The sequence below is a fragment of the Mesoplodon mirus genome (assembly GCF_964341445.2).
Source record: "Mesoplodon mirus genome assembly, chromosome: 18".
Lineage (NCBI taxonomy): Eukaryota > Metazoa > Chordata > Mammalia > Artiodactyla > Ziphiidae > Mesoplodon > Mesoplodon mirus.
The window spans coordinates 61441746-61460210 of NC_138994.1; the positions used below are offsets into that span (position 1 = coordinate 61441746).

The 18465-nt window shown below is 36.4% G+C and overlaps 1 protein-coding gene across 5 annotated transcripts in view; it reads right to left on the reverse strand.

Annotated features, from left to right (window-relative positions):
- Positions 1–18465, reverse strand: part of BRIP1 (BRCA1 interacting DNA helicase 1) — a 181539-nt gene that overhangs the window by 55500 nt on the left and 107574 nt on the right. For all 5 annotated transcript variants that reach the window (XR_014291856.1, XM_082603177.1, XM_082603176.1 and 2 more), the window contains 2 exons: positions 2615–2774; positions 1225–1346 (listed from right to left, as the gene is read on the reverse strand). Coding sequence is in view for 4 of the 5 variants with exons in the window: in XM_082603177.1 (XP_082459303.1) it covers positions 1225–1346; positions 2615–2774 (282 nt within the window). In the remaining variant the exon portion in view is untranslated. The remainder of the gene's footprint in view (positions 1–1224; positions 1347–2614; positions 2775–18465) is intronic.

Consider the following 18465-nt stretch of genomic DNA (forward strand, 5'->3'; position numbering starts at 1 on the left):
GCCAGAAAACCTCAAGTCTTGGTCTCAGGTTGCTAGCAACTTCAAATTCCTGTAGGAAGTAAAAGAAAATCCTCCCCGATAAAGATAACATCACCTTAGGCTTCAAATTATTACTACAAATAATTTTTCAAGTATGTTTAGCTAACAATTAGTGATAATGAAGCAAAACTCCTGTTTCTGACCAAGGAAGAATACCTGGTTTAGGAATATCCCTCCCACTGTAAGTAACTGTAAAACTGGACGAAACAGATAAAGCAACTGCTTTTAGGGAGTAGACACCAGGCAGCCTAAAACTGTAATCTCACAGGTAATCATAAGATCCATTAGGTGAACTCTATGACTCTCAGCTGTCCTCCTAGGTATAATTTTCCGACAGTAGCACAGAGCACTGAAGTATACAAGCAGAGTATGGTGTTTCTGCCAAGCTGAAGTGGAAAACACCAGAACTTGAAACAGCGAAAATCACTAAAATATGCAGGGCAAGGCATGGCATTGGAGAGAAGGGAGATAGATAGAGAAGGGGGCCCTAGAATTCCCCGGGGGCTCCCTGTCAGTCTGTGGCTAAGAGGTTGATAAAACACAAATTGCTGGGCTCTACCTCCAAAGCTTCTGATTCAGTAGGTCTGGATGGAGCCTGGAAATATATATTTCTATTAAGTTCCCAGATAATAGTGATGCTCCCGACCCAGGACCACACTTTGAAAATCACTCTTATTAAGCAGAAGACAGGGTAAGTTAAAAATAAAATAAACCCGTATCTCCTAAACCTTTCTCACTCATTCTCAGTCACTAGAGCATTAAAATAAAATGTCTGGGGCTTCCCTGGTGGCGCAGTGGTTGATAATCCGCCTGCCAGTGCAGGGGACATGGATTTGAGCCCTGGTCCGGGAAGATCCCACATGCCGCGGAGCAACTAAGCCCATGTGTCACAACTACTGAGCCTGTACTCTAGAGCCTGTGCGCTTAGAGCCTGTGCTCTGCAACAAGAGAAGCCACCGCAATGAAAAGCCCGTGCAGCACAATGAAGAGTAGCCCCCGCTCGCCACAACTAGAGAAAAGCCTGTGTGCAGCAACCAAGACCCAATGCAGCGAAAAATAAATAAATTAATTAAAAAATAAAATAAAATAAAATGCCTGAGAATACAAGAAAAATGTCTAATTAACCTTACACAAAATCAACAACTTCTGTGATAAATAAAACTTCTTAAGGCTTTGCTGGCCTACCTGTAGATCTTTCACATTTGGAAAAGGAATTCCTATTGTTATGACAGCACGGGCGTTGTCATCTGAGAAATCCAGACCCTCACTCACTTTACCACGACAAACTGCCACCAGGAGGGCGCCATCTTAAGCAACAGAAAACCAACATTTTTATAAGCACACTCAAAATTCCCAGAAATTCTTATTCTTGTCGTTTTGAAAAGATCTGATTATTAAGTAATTATAATACCAAATTTTAAAGAATCAAAACTAAAAACTATTATAAAGTTTTTAAAATTCAATGTCTTCAAATAAATAAAAGAAACAAAATTACATTTAGGTGCAACATGGTAGAACCAATTTATAAACTGTGTATCTCCCAGTTAAACTATACAGAAAAACCATGTCAGAGTAGTAACTTGCGTGTGAACTGAGCAACTGTGAACCAACTGTTTTAACTTTAAAATACTGAAATTGAAATCACTACCTTTACCACCAGAATGTAAAGCTATCAGAATGATTTAAATAACTCTAATGTATACTATATATCATATTGAATCAATATTATATTGAAAAGTATTTAAAACACACATACACAGAATACTGTATATAATCTTACCATACAAGGATATTGACAATTATGTTACAATATCTTTAAGATGTTGCACTGTTCATAAATTACTATTAGCCCTTCTTGTCAAACTTTTTATGGGCATTCTCTAACTTTGAAATTTAGCCTTCAGTTAAGTTTTGAAAACTCAAGTTTACCTTATGTAATAAAATATAAGCACAAAGTATATATATATATATATATATATATATATATATATTTTTTTTTTTTTTTTTTCTTTTTGCGGTATGCGGGCCTCTCACTGTTGTGGCCTCTCCCGTTGCGGAGCACAGGCTCCGGATGCGCAGGCCCAGCGGCCATGGCTCACGGGCCCAGCCGCTCCGCGGCATATGGGATCCTCCCAGACCGGGGCACGAACCCGTATCCCCTGCATCGGCAGGCGGACTCTCAACCACTGCGCCACCAGGGAGGCCCACAAAGTATATTTTTTACATAAAAATGTAGGGCTCATTTGACTAGTAAGGAAGATATTAATGTATACTCTACCTACCTTCTTTAACAAAAACACTTTTGTTAGCATAAGAAAGTCTATGGGAAAATACCTGAATGCATACCATTTCATAAAACTGAACTGGCATCTTCAAGTGAAAATATTCATAGGAGAACAACTCCAAATAAAAGAATTTCTTTAACCTATTTTCTTTTCACTCAGGATTATAAAATATAATTTTTCTCAAGTGCAATTCATTTAAAAAAGATAACACAAATAAAATTCTAACAGCACCAACTTTTCACTTTATGGGAAAATTTTTTTTCACTGACCATCAAATAACTTCCAATTACCTTTTTCTCCTTTGTACTTGATTGCATCGTAGTACATCTGCAGTAATTCATCAAAATCAGTTTTTTCTCCTCTCTGTGGTTCTACAATGACTGTCTTCACCAACTCCAGATTATGCCATACACCAGTGGAGAGCCAACGTTCTTTTAACTTTTCTAGTAACTGGAAAGGGGAAAGAAAAAAAATGTTTTTGTGTGTGTGTGTCCAACTGAACTTACATTTATTTGTTGAAAGACAACGTGACTACAATGGCAAGAGTATTAACCTTACTGTGCTTGACTCCATAAGATGAGGAAACCAATTATATGTCAGAGAGTTGTTATTGGGTAAATTCATTAACCAGTATAGAAAGCTTTGAACGATGTCTGGCACACAGTAAGAGCTCCATAGATGTTAGCTGTGTGGCTGCTGCTACCATCACTATTACTACCAACATCACTGCGGCTACTGCTACTACTTCTATCATTGCTCTCTTCGGGATTTCAAAAGCAGGAAAAAATTACTCCTGTCAAAATTCATAGAGTTTAAGTTATCTCTAAATCTAAGGTGAAGTTCTTAGTATCTTTAACTAAAGATACTTTAAATGAAGAGTCTTCAAGATCATTTTACCTAGTCCATAGGCAGCTATGCTGTTTGAAAATTTGATCATCATTAATAAACTGAATTGAGTAAATAAATAAACAGAGACTCAGGTAGCCAACAAATAGAAAATATAAAGGCACAAATGGAACATTTACAAAGATAAACGTGCTAGATTACAAAAGGACTTTCAACAAATTTCTAAGAATCCTTATCAGATTAACCACATATTCTAACAACAATGCAATTTTAGATTAAAAGTCAACAATATAAAGTTAGTGGGAAAAAACATACAAGCCCGACACTAAAGATTGTATGCTGAAAGAGCATATGTGTTATATGTCAATTACATCTCAATAAAGCTGGAAGAAAAAGAAAATAAATAACAACAGCTAAGAACATATGGTTTACAATTTATTTTATTTTTTTGGCTGCACCACACAGCATGCAGGATCTTAGTTCCTCAACAAGGGATCGAACCCGTGCCCCCTGCAGTGGAAGCACAAAGTCCTAACCACTGGACCGCTGGGGAATTCCCAAGAACATATGGTTTAGAGAGGAAAACACAATAGAATTCATGACATCTTTAGATATGAATGATAAAAAAAGCACCCATAATTCAAAACATGTGGGATGCAGTAATGGCAATACTTAGAAATATGCTTATAACTTGAAATGTATTTATTAAAAAAATTTTAAACTAATGGAATTAAGCATTTTTTAAGAAGCTAGAAAATTAAACAGAAAATGCAAAGAAAGCAGAAGTTAATAAACATAAGAGCTGAAATAAATTAAAAAAGAGAAAAGCCAGTAGTAGAGATTATTATGATTTAAACTAAACTGCTTTACCTACTTGTTTTATACAGAGTTCTATGCAATATGGACCAATTATTACAATACAGGCAAGCACCAAGAAATTACTCCAAATTCTCTAGAGAATAAAAATTAATATTTATAAGATGGTTTTACCTTATCTATTTTCAGAAATAATCTTAATAAGATTATAAAACAAAATTTTAAAAAAACCACTGCTATGGTCTAAATGTTGGTGGTCCTCCAAAATCTTTTTTTTTTTTTTTTTTTTTGTGCGGTATGCGGGCCTCTCACTGTTGTGGCCTCTCCCGTTGCGGAGCACAGGCTCCGGACGCACAGGCTCAGCGGCCATGGCTCACGGGCCCAGCTGCTCCGCGGCATGTGGGATCTTCCCGGACAGGGGCACGAACCCGCGTCCCCTGCATCGGCAGGCGGACTCTCAACCACTGCGCCACCAGGGAAGCCCCAAAATCATTTTTTGAAATCCTAATCCCCAAAGATGAAGGTATTAGGAAGTGGGGTCTTTAAAGGTGATTAGGTCATGAGGGCGGAACTTTTACAAATGGGATTAGTACTCTTATAAAAAAAGATCCCACAGAGCTCCCTTGCCCCTTCCACCACAGGAGGACACAGCAAGAAGCCACTGGCTTCTGACAGGAAGAGGGCTCTCACCCAACCATGCTGGCACCGTGATCTTGGACTTCCAGCCTCCAGAGCTGTGAGAGATAAGTTTCCGTTGTTTACATGCTACCAAGTCTGTGGTATTTTGTTATAGCAGCCAGAACACACTAATCACTAAGAAAATCACTAATTGGTAAAATAGTTCACTGCATAATACATTGATCATGGTGTCCTGATCAATAAAAATAAAAATTCCCCATAACACCATGTTAACAGGTAAAAAAAAATAGGGATATTATTAATTTAAAAATCTTCGAGTGCCTCAACGTTGGCTATTAGAATTTGCTTTTTGAATATGCACTTTCTGAATCAAAGTTTCTCACCATGCAAATTCTTAGTCTGTTCTGGTTGCTGTAATTCAGTTATAAGAGTGTAAAAGTATCCCAAGGATGTAAAACCAGATGAAGTGTGTCATGAATTTGCATAATTGTTCATTCTTAGTAGAATGAAATTCAATGGTGGTATACCTTTTTCTGAAAACATAGATAATATTTCAACTCTTTTTCCTTGAGTCTGAGATAATAGCAATTTCAATGTTTTGAACATTCAAGATCTGGAGAAATACCTAACATTTTACTTAAGGAAGACCATTAAGTTGATTATTCCAAAATATATTCCATTTTAATAGACTAACATCTATTTAAGAAGGGAAATCTGAGAAATAAGAAAGAAACTGGTTCAATGCACGAAATTCCCCCCAAAGAAATCCAGTAGGGATTTTTTTCCCCATTATACAGAATTCAGAATATCAAAGAGTTATACATGATTTAGAAAACATCTAACCTTGTGTTTACAAAAGCTTAGAAAATTTTAAAGCAGGTATGATATATGCAACATTTCAAAATTTGTTACAAATAAAGACATTTTATCCACTGATTTTGGATTCTAAGAACTTCAGAAATTTATGGACAATGAAAATGGTCACAGGTTTGTAAATAAATTGTGCGTATCACAACTAAAAAGTATGATATGCACTATCAATCACTTCAGAAAACTTCTATAGCAAATACAGATTAAACTGTCACATGTTACTGGGTCTTAAAAAAAATTTACCTGCAAAATAAAGCTGTTAAGCTTGTTGACATATCTGAAGGAACTTTTAGCTTTAAAGTTCTTTGATTCTATTAAATTTTAAAAACTGAATTGTCAGGATATAATACTGATATATAAGATTACAATTTGGAGAATAGAAGACAACGAAAAGGAGAAAGGTGGGCCACTCAAAAACAAACTACTTTTTTCTAGGTTTGCATTAGATCTGAAAAACTTTATTGTTAATGCAAATTTTATAACTTGGGCAAAATTTTTTCCCTATATAAATCATCCAAATTTGCTTTAATTAAAAAAGAAAAGACTATTTAAACTATCTAAACATAGCTAAGAAGTTATTAAAGTAATTTGTTTCAAGAAAAAATTAATGCAATCTGACACCTATTACCCTTTCCAAAGGTATATTTAGAGCCAGGTCCAGAGGTATATTTTAGGCAACTCTAGCAAAGCTGAGGCAGCAAGAGACAAAATATCGATCATGACTAGGAGAACTCTTATTCAGAAATCTGCTCTTCAGTTGTATCTATTTTTAATGTGTTGGTGAGAATATGGAGAAATTAGAACTCTCATACACTGTTGTAGGAATATAAGATGGTGAGGGTGCTTGGGAAAGAAGTCTGGCAGTTCTTCAAAAGGTTAAACATAGAGCTACCATATGACCCAGCAATTACACTCATAATCAAATATCCAAGAGAAATGAAAACATATGTCCACACAAAAACTTATATATGAGTGTTCACAGCAGCCTTATTCATAACATTCAAAAAGTAGAAAAATCCAAATATCTTTCCATTGATTAACAGATAAGTAAAACACGGTATATTCATACAATGTAATATTATTTGGCCATAAACATGAATGAAGTACTGATGCATGCAATAACATGGATAAATCCTGAAAACAACATACTAAGTAAAAGACGTCAGACACAAAAGACCACATATTGTGTAATTCCATTTATATGAAAGTTCCAGAATAGGCAAATGCATAGGGACAAAAGTAAATTAGAGGTTGCCCAAGGCTGGGGAAAGGAGAGAATTTGGTGGAAGACAGGGGATTAAATGAGTATGGGGCTTCTTTTAAGGGTGATGAAAATGTTCTAAAATTAGTGAACTTTGTAAATCTAATAAAAACCATTGAATTATACACTTTATATGAGTGAACTGTATGGTATGCAAATTATATCACAGTAAAGATATTTTATTAAAACAACGATAAATAGGATACAGAACTTCCAAACCACTAAAAAGGGAGGGGGGCAAAAAACCCAAGTCAATAGAAGAAGATAAACAAGAGGGGAAAAGAGGTAAAAGAACACACAAAATAAGATGGTAGAAAATAAGTCCAAATATGCCAAAGAATCAAAGCAAACATAGAGTTATTTATTAAAAATAAGACAATCAGTTTGTTTGGAAGAAGGGAGGGATGGAGGAAAGGAGAGTGGGAGAGAAAAAAAGAAAACCAGCCAAATGTTGTTTATCAATAGAGACACTTAAAATTAAACAACAAAGAAACCTTGAAAATAAAGATATGGAAAACGATATGCGAGGCGTATATTTATCAAAAGAAATCAGGTGTATCACAGTCATAAAAAAATAGACTTCAAAGTAAAAAGCTTTAAAAGAAACATAGATATATATTCCATACACATAAAAAGTGCATCCACCAACAAGATAAAGCACTCATGAATCTCTATGTACTTAAGACATAGTTTGAAAATATGGAAAGAAAAAACTGGCAAGAAATACAATGATAAACGTACCAACTCCCTAAATACTAGAGGACTTCAACATACCTAAGATATCTACAAATGAATTAGATGAAATTAATATGAATATAGAAGATTTAAGTTTATAAGAATCATCAACCTTACTCTAATATATATAGGAAACTTGGCACTGAATGGAAAATAATAATTCTTTTACATGTGGAACAATATACATAAATTCACAAAGGACAAATCAATAAATTAAAAAAATGTGGAATCATATACAGATTCACTGGAAATAGATATTAACAGAAGGGTCATTCATACCAAAACAAAATAAATTTATCTACATAGAAATCTGAAAAAACTCCCATAAAATTCTAGGTTGAAGAAGAAAACAAAATGGAAAAAAAAATAACTTAGAAACACTGTAACTATTCTAGGTCCTTTGCTTTTCCATATGAAATTTAGAATCAGCTTGTTATTTTCTACAAAATGTCAATAGCAGCATTATTTAAACAGCAGAACATAAAAACAAATAAGAAGACTAGAAAGGTCTTAAAAATATTTATTAAAGGCAATGTGTAAATTGTGCTATAGGAATACAATGGATTATAATAAGTAATGAAAATAAATGAACTTCTGTCATGGATTAAAAAAAGCAAAATGGTAAAAATTATATACAATATCATGTGATTTTTTAAAAACCCCCCAAAAAAGCAAAACTAAGTAACATATTGTTTAGAAATACATATGTATTGTGGAATACATGTGTATGTGGTAAAGCCACTTTAAAAAAATAATGAGAATTATAAACTTTAGGAAAGCATTCCCCAACCTTTTTGGCACCAGGGATCAGTTTCGTGGAAGACAATTTTTCCACGGACCTGGAGGGGGGGGGGATTTGGGGGGGCGGGGGGGATGGTTTCAGGATGATTCAAGCACATTACATTTATTGTGCACTTTATTTCTATTACTATTAAATTGTAATATATAATGAAATAATTATACAACTAACTATAATGCAGAATCAGTGGGAGCCCTGAGCTTGTTTTCCTGCAACTAGGTGGTCCCATCTGGGGGCGATGGGGGACAGTGACACCTGAAGTGTGTTGCTTATGTCCATTCTACTCTGTAATCTCATTTTGGTAGATACACCTGGCATATTCTAAAGGCCTGCAGAGAACAAAAGAGAGCTGGGTGGCTTGCAGCAGTTCCAGAGAATCTGTAGTATCACAGACAAAAACCAGAGGGAACAAAAAACTACAAGCTCTTGGGAAAAAAAAAACTGGAATATCCTTCTAATCAGGAATCTACACACTCAAGTCAAGAGAAGGCACATCCACAGAAAAGGTCTGAGAGGCCTCCAGAATCTGCAGCTGAGTTAACTGGTGAAGATCTTTCCCTGTACAAAGCCAGTTCATAAAAAACTGGGAGAGGTAGCTGTTTTTCCAAATGTGTAGATACAAACCCAAAGTTATATGGAACATGAAGAAACAGGGGAAAATGGCCCAATCGAAGGAACAAAATAAATTCCAGGAATCAACCCTAAAGAAATGGAGGTATATGAATTATGTGAAAAAGAATTTAAAATAACCATCATAAAGATGCTCAACAAGCTCAGGGAAATGATACATGAACAAAATGAGAATTTCAAAAAAAGAGACAGAACACAGAGCCAAACAAAAATTTTGGAGCTGAAGAATACAGTAACTGAAATAAAAAACTCACTAGAGGGGTTCAACAGCAGCATGGTCAATCAAAATAAAGAATCAGTGAATTCAAACACAGGTCATTTAAATGATCCAGTCAGACAAGTATATAGAAAAGAGAATGAAAGAGAATGAAGAAAGCCTGGAGGATTTATAGGACACCCTCAAGCAGACAAATATACACAAATGGCAGTCTCAGAAGGTGAAAAAAGTGAGAGAAAGGTACAAAGTTTATTTAATGAAATAGTAGCCAAAAACTTCCTAAAAAGGGTGGAGGGAGGGAATGGATATCCAGGTCCAAGAAGCCAACAGACAGTGAAAAAGGTGAATCCAAAGAAGGTTACACTGAGACACATTATAAACAAACTGTCAAAAATCAAAGATGGAAAGAATTCTGAAAGCAGCACGAGCAAAGCAAAAAAGGAGTGGGTTGATATATTCAAAGTGCTGAAAGAGAGAAAAAAAAAAGTCTACCTACCAAGAACACTATGCCCAGTAAAACTGCCCTTCAAAAATGAAGGAAAGGGCTTCCCTGGTGGCGCAGTGGTTGAGAGTCCGCCTGCCGATGCAGGGGACATGGGTTCGTGCCCCGGTCTGGGAAGATCCCACATGCCGCAGAGTGGCTGGGCCCGTGAGCCATGGCCGCTGAGCCTGTGCATCCGGAGCCTGTGCTCCACAACGGGAGAGGCCACAACAGTGAGAGGCCCGCGTACGGCAAAAAAAAAGAAGGAAAGATGGGAGGGGGAGGAGTACAGAGGGGAAGGGAAAGGGACAGGTGGAGGAGGAGGAGGAGAAAGAGAAACACTTCCACAGAATAACAAAAGCTGCGGGAGTTCATCACCACTAGAGCTGCCTTACAAGAAATGCTAAGGGGAGTCCCTCAGTTGAAATCAAAAGATGCTAGACAGTAACACAAAGCCATAAAAAGTGGACTTTAAGTCAAAAACTGTTAGAGACAAAGAATAATATTATATATTGAAAAAGTGTCAATTCATGAAGATATAATAATTATAAACACAGAAATGCATAAGAACAGAACCCCAAAATATATAAAACAAAAATTGACAGAATAGAGAGAAATACAGTTCTATAACAATAGTAGGGAACTTTAATATCCCAATGTCAATAAAGGGAAAAACAACCAGACAGAAATTCAAGGAGGAAAACAGGACTTGAAAAATACCATAAACTAATTAGACCTAACAGACATATATAGAACACTCCACCTAACAAAGCAGAATACACATTCTTCTCAAGTGTGTGTAGAACATCCTCTAGGATAGACCATAGGTTAGGCCACAATACAAGTCAAATTTTAAAAGGATTGAGTGGTTTTTCTGACTATAATGAAATGAAGTAGAAATCAATAACAAATAAAACTGGAAAATTCACACATAAATGAAAATTAAACAACACACTCTTTTTTTAAATTGAAGTATAGTTGATTTACAATATTATATTGCTTTCAGGTGTACAGCGTAGTGATTCAGTATTTCTGCAGATTATATTCCATTATATTATAAGATAATGGCTATAATTCCCTGTGCTATACAATATAAACAACACACTCTTAAACAATCCCTGGATCAAACCAAATATCACAAGGAAAATTAGAAAATACCTTGATACATAAGAAAACAAAAATACAAACGTACCATAACTTAGAGATACAGTGAAACAGTGCTATGAAAGATATTTTAGCTGTAAATGCAAACATTAAAAAAAAGAAAGATCTCAAATACCTAACTGTACATTTTACAGTATAGCAAATTACACAGAAAACTAGCAGAAAGAAAAAATAAAGAGCAGAGTAAATAAAATAGAGAATAGAAAAAATAGACAAATAAAAGTTACAAAACTGACAAATATTTAGCTAGACTGACTGAGGAAAAGAAGGAGAAGACTCAAATTACTTAAACCACAAAAGAAACTGGAGATATTACTAGCAACTTTACAGAAATAGAAAGGATTATAAGACAATACTATGAACACCAAATTGGATATGTTTTGGTATGCCACCAAATTGGATAATAATCTGAATGTAATGGATAAATTTCTATAAACACGTAAGTCTAAAAAAAAAACTGAATCATGAAGAAAATAGAAAATCTGAATAGACTTATAACAAGTAAGGAGACTGAATCAGTAATTGAAAACCTTCCAACAAAGAAAAGCCCTAGACCAGATGGCTTCACTGATGAATTCCATCAAATATTAAAGAAGAGTTAATATCAATCCTTCTCACACTTTTTTAAAAAAAATGAAAAGGAGGGAACATTTCCTAACTCATTCTAGAGGCCAGACTTACCCTGATACAAAAGGCAGACAAAGACATTCAGGCAAAGAAAACTACAGACCAGTATTCTTTACGAATATCACTGCAAAAATCTTCAACATATGGGACTTCCCTGGTGGCGTAGTGGTTAAGAATCCGCCTGCCCATGCATGGGACACGGGTATGATCCCTGGTCCAGGAAGATCCCACATGCCACAGAGCAACTAAGCCCGTGTGCCACAACTACTGAGCCCGCACCCTAGAGCCCTCATGCCATAGCTACTGAGCCCGCGCGCACCACAACTACTGAAGCCCACGTGCCTAGAGCCTGTGCTCTGCAAGAAGAGAAGCCACTGCAATAAGAAGCCTGCACACAGCAACGAAGAGTAGCCTCCACTTGCTGCAACTAGAGAAAGCTCGCGGGCAGCAATGAAGACCCAATGCAGCCAAAAAATAAATAAATTTAAAAATTGATTTTAAAAAATCTTCAACATATACTAGCAAACAAAATTCAGCAACATACCAAAAGTATTATACATCAGGACCAATTGGGATTTACTCCTGGAATTCAGGGGTTGTTCAACATATGAAAATCAATCAATGTAATACACTACATTAATAGAATGAAGAAAAAAACCCCACATGATCATCTCAATTGATGCAAAAAAATAGTTTGACAAAATTCAGCACCCTCTCATGATTAAAAACACACACACACACTCAAACTAGGAATGGAAGGGAATTTCCTAAACATATTAAAGGTCGTATATGAAAAACCCACTTCAAACATCATACTCAGTGGTGAACAACTGAAAGCTTTTCCCCTAAAATAAAAGGTATTCAAATTGGAAAGGAAGAAGTAAAACTACCTCTGTTCACAGATGACACGGGCTTATATCTAGAAAACTCTAAAGAATCCACACATACCCACACACACACAAACTAAAACAAACAAAAAAATCAGTTTTTAGAGTTAATAAATGAAATCAGTAAAGTTGCATGATACAAAATCAACATGCAAAAATTGGTTTCATTCCTATATACTAACAATGAACAACCATAAAAGGAAATTTCTAAAAAAAAAATTCCATTCACAGTATCATCAAAAAGAATAAAATACTTAGGAATAAATTTAACCAAGGGGTAAAAGACTTGTATACTGAAAACTATAAAACTGTTGAAAGAAATTAAAGAAACATAAATAAATGGAAAGACATCCAATGTTCATGGACTGGAACATTTAATATTGTTAATGTGACAATATTACCCAAAGCAATTTACAGACTCAGTGCAATCCTTACCAAAATAACAACTTTTTTTTTTCGCAGAATGAGAAAAACATATCTTAAAATTCATATGGAATCAAAAGGGATCCCAAATAGCCAAAATAATCTTGAAAGAAAAAGGACAAAGTTGAAGGACAAACATTTCCAAATTTCAAAACTTACTACAAAGATATAGCAATCAAACAGTGTGCTACTGGCATAAGGACAAACATATAGACCAAAGGAATAGAATAGGGAGCCCGGAAATAAACCTTCAAATATACAGTCAACTGATTTTCAACCAGTGTGCCAAGACCATTCAATGGGGAAAAAAAAGAGTCTTTTCAACAAATGATGCTGGGAAAACTGGATAGCCACATAACAAAACAAAACAAAACAAAAAAAAAATCAAGTTAACCCTTGCCTATACCATATATAAATTAACTGAAAATTACCAAAGTATAAGACCTAAAAACTATAAAACTATTTGAAAAAAAATAGGGCAAAATATTCAGGACACTGGATTTGGCAATGATTTCTTCGATACAACACCAAAAAGCACAGGTAACAAAAGAAAAAACTGGACTTGATCAAAATTAAAAGATGTTTGTGCATCAAAACATACTATTAATAAAGTGAAAAGGTAATCCACAGAATGGGAAAAATATCTGCAAGTCACTTATCTGGTAAGAGATTAATATCCAGAATACAGAAAGAATTCCTACAACTCAAAAACAAATAATCCAATTCAAAAATGGGCAAAGGACTTGAATAGATATTTCTCCAAAGAAGGTATACAGATGGCCAATAAGCACATGAAAAGATGCACAACTTCATTAATCATTAGGGAAATGCAAGTCAAAACTACAATGAGATACCACCTCAAACTCATTAGGATGGCTGCTATCAAAAAAACAGAAAATTAGTGTTGGAAAGGATGTGGAAAAATTGGAATATTCATACATTGCTGGTGAAAATGTAAAATGGTATAGCTACTATGGAAAACAGTTTGGCAGTTCCTCAAAAAGTTTATAAACATAAAATTACAATATGATCCAGCAGCAATTTCCACTGCTAGGTATATCACCAAAAGAACTGAAGGCAGGGACTCAAACAGATAGTTGCACATCAATATTAATAGCAGCATTATTCACAATAGCAAAAAGGTGGAAACAACAAAAGCATCCGTCAACAATGAATGGATAAACAAAGTAGTAAATACATATAATGAAATAATATTCAGCCAAAAAAGGAGTGAAATCCGGATACATGGTACAATGTGGATGAACCCTGAAAACATTATGGTAAATGAAATAAGCCAGACACAAAAGGACAAATGTAGTATGATTTCATTTTTATGAGGTACCTAGAATAGACAAATTCATAGAGAAAGTAAGTAGAATAGGAGTTGCTAGGGACAGTGGGGGGGGCAGGGAACGACGAGGGGAAAATGAGGAGTTACTGTTTAGTGAATACAGAATTTCCGATTGGGATGATGAAAATGTTTTGGAAATGGATAGTAGTGAAAGTTGTACAACATTGTAAATCTACTTAATGACACTGAATGGCTAAACAGCAAGTTTTAGGTTATGTATATTTTACCACCATTTTGTAAATTGAAAAAATATAAACACACCCACACATGCACAAAGACAAATACTACACAGCAGTATAAATGAACAAGTTAGTTAACAGTAGCATAAATGAATAAATTAGTTAACACGTATCAACAAGGATGAACACGATCTATAGATGCTGAGTTAAAAAAGCAAGTTACAGGGCTTCCCTGGTGGCGCAGTGGTTGAGAGTCTGTCTGCCAATGCAGGGGACACGGGTTTATGCCCTGGTCCGGGAAGATCCCACATGCCACGGAGCGGCTAGGCCCGTGAGCCATGGCCGCTGAGCCTGCGCGTCCGTAGCCTGTGCTCCGCAACGGGAGAGGCCACAACAGTGACATTTGGTCATTCAGGTAAGCAAAATATATTGCTCATATATATTTGGTCTTCATCCACTATTCCTGGCTCACAGCTCCCCAAATCCTTGGAATTTCCTAAGTGTTGAGAGTGATAAAGATGTCTTTTGTTATACTAATGAGGTGACTTTAGCAAAGCAGCTTAGGATGGGGACTAGTTGTCAATGGAGCCAACCACCTGATTAGCGGGATGAAACTATCAGTCCCACCCTCTCTGTTGTTCAGAACCTCGCACTGCGTATCTCTCCATCTGGCTATTGACTGATATTCTTTTATAATAAATTGGTAACCTAGTGAGTAAATGAGTTTTCCTGAGTTCTGTGAGCTGTTCCAGCAAATTAACTGAACCTAAGGAGTGGGTCGTGGGAACCTCTGGTTTACAGCCAGTCTGTCAGAAGTATAGGTAACAACCTGGGCTTGCAACTAGTGTCTGAAGTAGAGGGTGGTCTTGTGGGAATGAGCCCTTAACCTGTGGAATCTGATTCTATTTCTGGGTAGATAGTGTCAGAATTGAGTTGAATCTTGGACATCCTGCTGGCATCCAAGAATTGCTTGTTGATGTAGGGAAGTTGACACACACACACACACACACACACACAGACGTTGCACAGGTTGGAACAGAGTTGGGAACCCTTTTCAGGAACCAACCCTATGAAATTTTCAACCCCACCCCCAACCTCCAGGGAGGGGAAAGGGGCTAGAGGTTGAGTCAACTGCCAATGGCCAATGATTTAACCAATTGTGCCTATGTAATGAAGCCTGCATAAAACCCAAAAAGAACGGAGCTCAGAGAGCTTCTGGGTTGGTGAATGCAACCACATGCCAGAGGGTAGTATACCCCAGTTCCACAGGGACAGAAGCTCCTGTGCTCGGGACCCTTCCGGACCTCACCCTATATACTTCATCTGGCTGTTCATCTATATCTTTTATAATATCCTTTATATTAAACTGGTAAGTGTAAGTCAATGTTTCTCTGAGTTCTGTGAACCACTCTAGTAAATTAATTGAACTTGAGAAGGGAGTTGTGGGAACTTCTAACTTATAGCCAGTCAGTCAGACACAAAGGTAACAACCTGGACATGAGATTGGTGTCCGAAGTAAGGGCAGCCTTGTGGGATGAAGCTCTTAACCTCTGGTATCTGATGCTGTGCTCTAGGTTGATATTGTCATGACTGAGTTAAAATGTAGGACACCCAGCTGGTGTCACAGAACTGCTTAATGTATGGAAATCCACACCTCAGGTATCAGAAGTGAAGCTGTGTTGCAGTAGATTACTGAGAGTAGAGGAGACACAAAAAAGGTGTTTTTTCTCTTGACTATGGTACTTAAAGAGGAAACGTCAGAAGTGAATTATAAACTGGGAAACCAAGACAAATAGACAGAACTAAAAGAATGAACAGAGATGAGACTGACCAGCAGTAGAGTACAGATAAAGAAAAAAGCCCAGCAAGAAAATCTTGGACATCTTTACTTCCTCTCTTTCTATCACACTGCACATCCAATCCATCAGCAATTCCTGCCAGCACTACTTTCAAAGGATACCTAGACTCCAAACACCGCTACCACAGTGGTCCAGGCCACCACCGTCTCTCACATGAGTTATTACAGTCAACTCCTACACAGTCACGTGCTGCTTCTTGTACTCTCTACAGTCCATTTCCATATAGCAGCCAGCACAATCCTTTTAAAATTAAGTCTAAAGCCTCCAATGGCTTCCTATTGCATTAGAATAAAATCCAAATCCCTACTGTGGCATGATTTTACCATAGCTACTTCTCTGACCTCATGTTCTGCTACACCTCTCACCCCACCCCTACTCTGCTTCAGCCCAGGTAGCCTTCCTGTTGGTCAAACAAACCAGACACTCTCCTACCATAAGGTTCCCTCTGTCTGAATATTCTTCCCTCATAGGCCTTTACTCAATGTCACCTTCTCTGACAGGCCTTCAAGAACCATCCAATTAAAATTTGAAACTACCTCTATCCACTCCCCCAGCAGTCTCATTTCCCTCTTCTTTGCATCATTTTTCTATACAGCATTTACCATTATCCGTACTAGTCCATTCAGACTACCATTAGAAAAAACAAAAACTAGTAAAAAGCAAAAACAAACAAACAAAACCCCACATAATCGTTTCACAATATATGCACGTATCAACTCATCACATTGTACACCTTAAACTTACATATATATCAATAATACCTCAATAAAGTTGGAAAAAAATACAGCACAGATGGGGTGGCTTAAACAGAAATTTATTTTTCACAGTTCTGGACACCGGGAGGTCGAAGATCAAGGTGCTGGCTGATTCATTTCCTGGTGAGACTCTCATTCAGGCTTGCTGATGGTCACCTCACTGAATCCTCACACACCTTTCCCTCTGTGCTCATGTTGTGGGAAGAGAGCAAGATTTCTAGTATGTCTTCTTATAGGAACACTAAAGTTATCAGATCAGGGCCCCACCCTTATGACCTCATTTAACTTTAATTATTTCCTTAGAGACCCCATTTCCAAACACAGCCACACTGGGGGTTAGGGTTTCAATGTATGAATTTGGGGGGAGGGGGACATAAACATTGAGTCTATGACACCATCTAATATATAAGTACCTTTCTATGTGTCTGGTTTATTTTCTGTCTCTCACCCCTGGAATATAACCTCCATAAGGACAATGATTTTTGTTTGTTTTGCTCACTGCTGACTGTCCAGTACCTAGAACAGTACCTTGACACATAGAAAGTAGGCAACAAATATTTGAACTAATTTAATAAATGAATAAAAAAGGAAGATTCAAAAGAATGGAAGGTCAGAGAGTCAAAAGAATGGAAGGTCAGAGAGGGGAGTAAGGAGGAAAAAAAAAAAAAACCCTGTAAAATCAGGTGCCAAAGTCCTTAATAAAAGAAGAGTATTCATGTGATTTGTAAGATGTCAGTAAAGATGAAGGGGAAAGAATGACATGATTAAAAGACATGAGCTCAGAGCCCAGAGCTTTTTTTTGTGTGTGAGTTTCTCTCTCTCTTTTTCCTTCTTTCTTTCCTTCCTTCCTTCAGAAAAAGGTGGAGAGGTTAAGGTTTAGAAAGAGCAATGGAGAGTAAATAGGATACCAAACCTGAGGTACTAGAGAGAAAAAAGTGGTCACAACATGAAAGGGTTGACAAGAAAATGACATGTCCTCTGGGTACATCCAGGTTTTAGTTCAGGTATGGAGGTACAAGGAACACTGTGAAAAAGGGGTAGGGGAATTTGGTAACTATGAGACAACATTCCCACAGAACACAATGTGTTTATTTTAACTGTTTCAGTGAAGATTTTTTTAAAGTAACTTAAAAGCCTTCTGTTCAGGATTATACAAGGGCTACATGCAAATCTAGAGTATAGCTCTACAGCAAAAACATACTGATTATTTTGGTGAAAATGGTCTGTGGCAAATTCTCAGTTTTAAGTAAAAAAAAAAATTTAGGTCTATAGCTTTTCCATTCTCATTACAGGTGACACTCAAATTGCACATCTATACATCTTAATTACTTCCCCCTTGCCAGAAAATTCATACAAAAAACCCCCCCACACACATATCTCAACTTCTAAAATTTTCTTAAGTATCCCAACTAGGCACCTAAAAATCAAATAACTTGAAGAAAGTACACTGACACAGAACCATCTCTCAGGTTTTAAGATTTACATATATGAAAAGTGTGAGGTATCTGTTATAAAATAGTTTATTTAGCTCATAAAGAGCAAATACTATTCATATACAGAGAGACTAGCCTATATATAGTGATCAGATGATTTAATCTACTA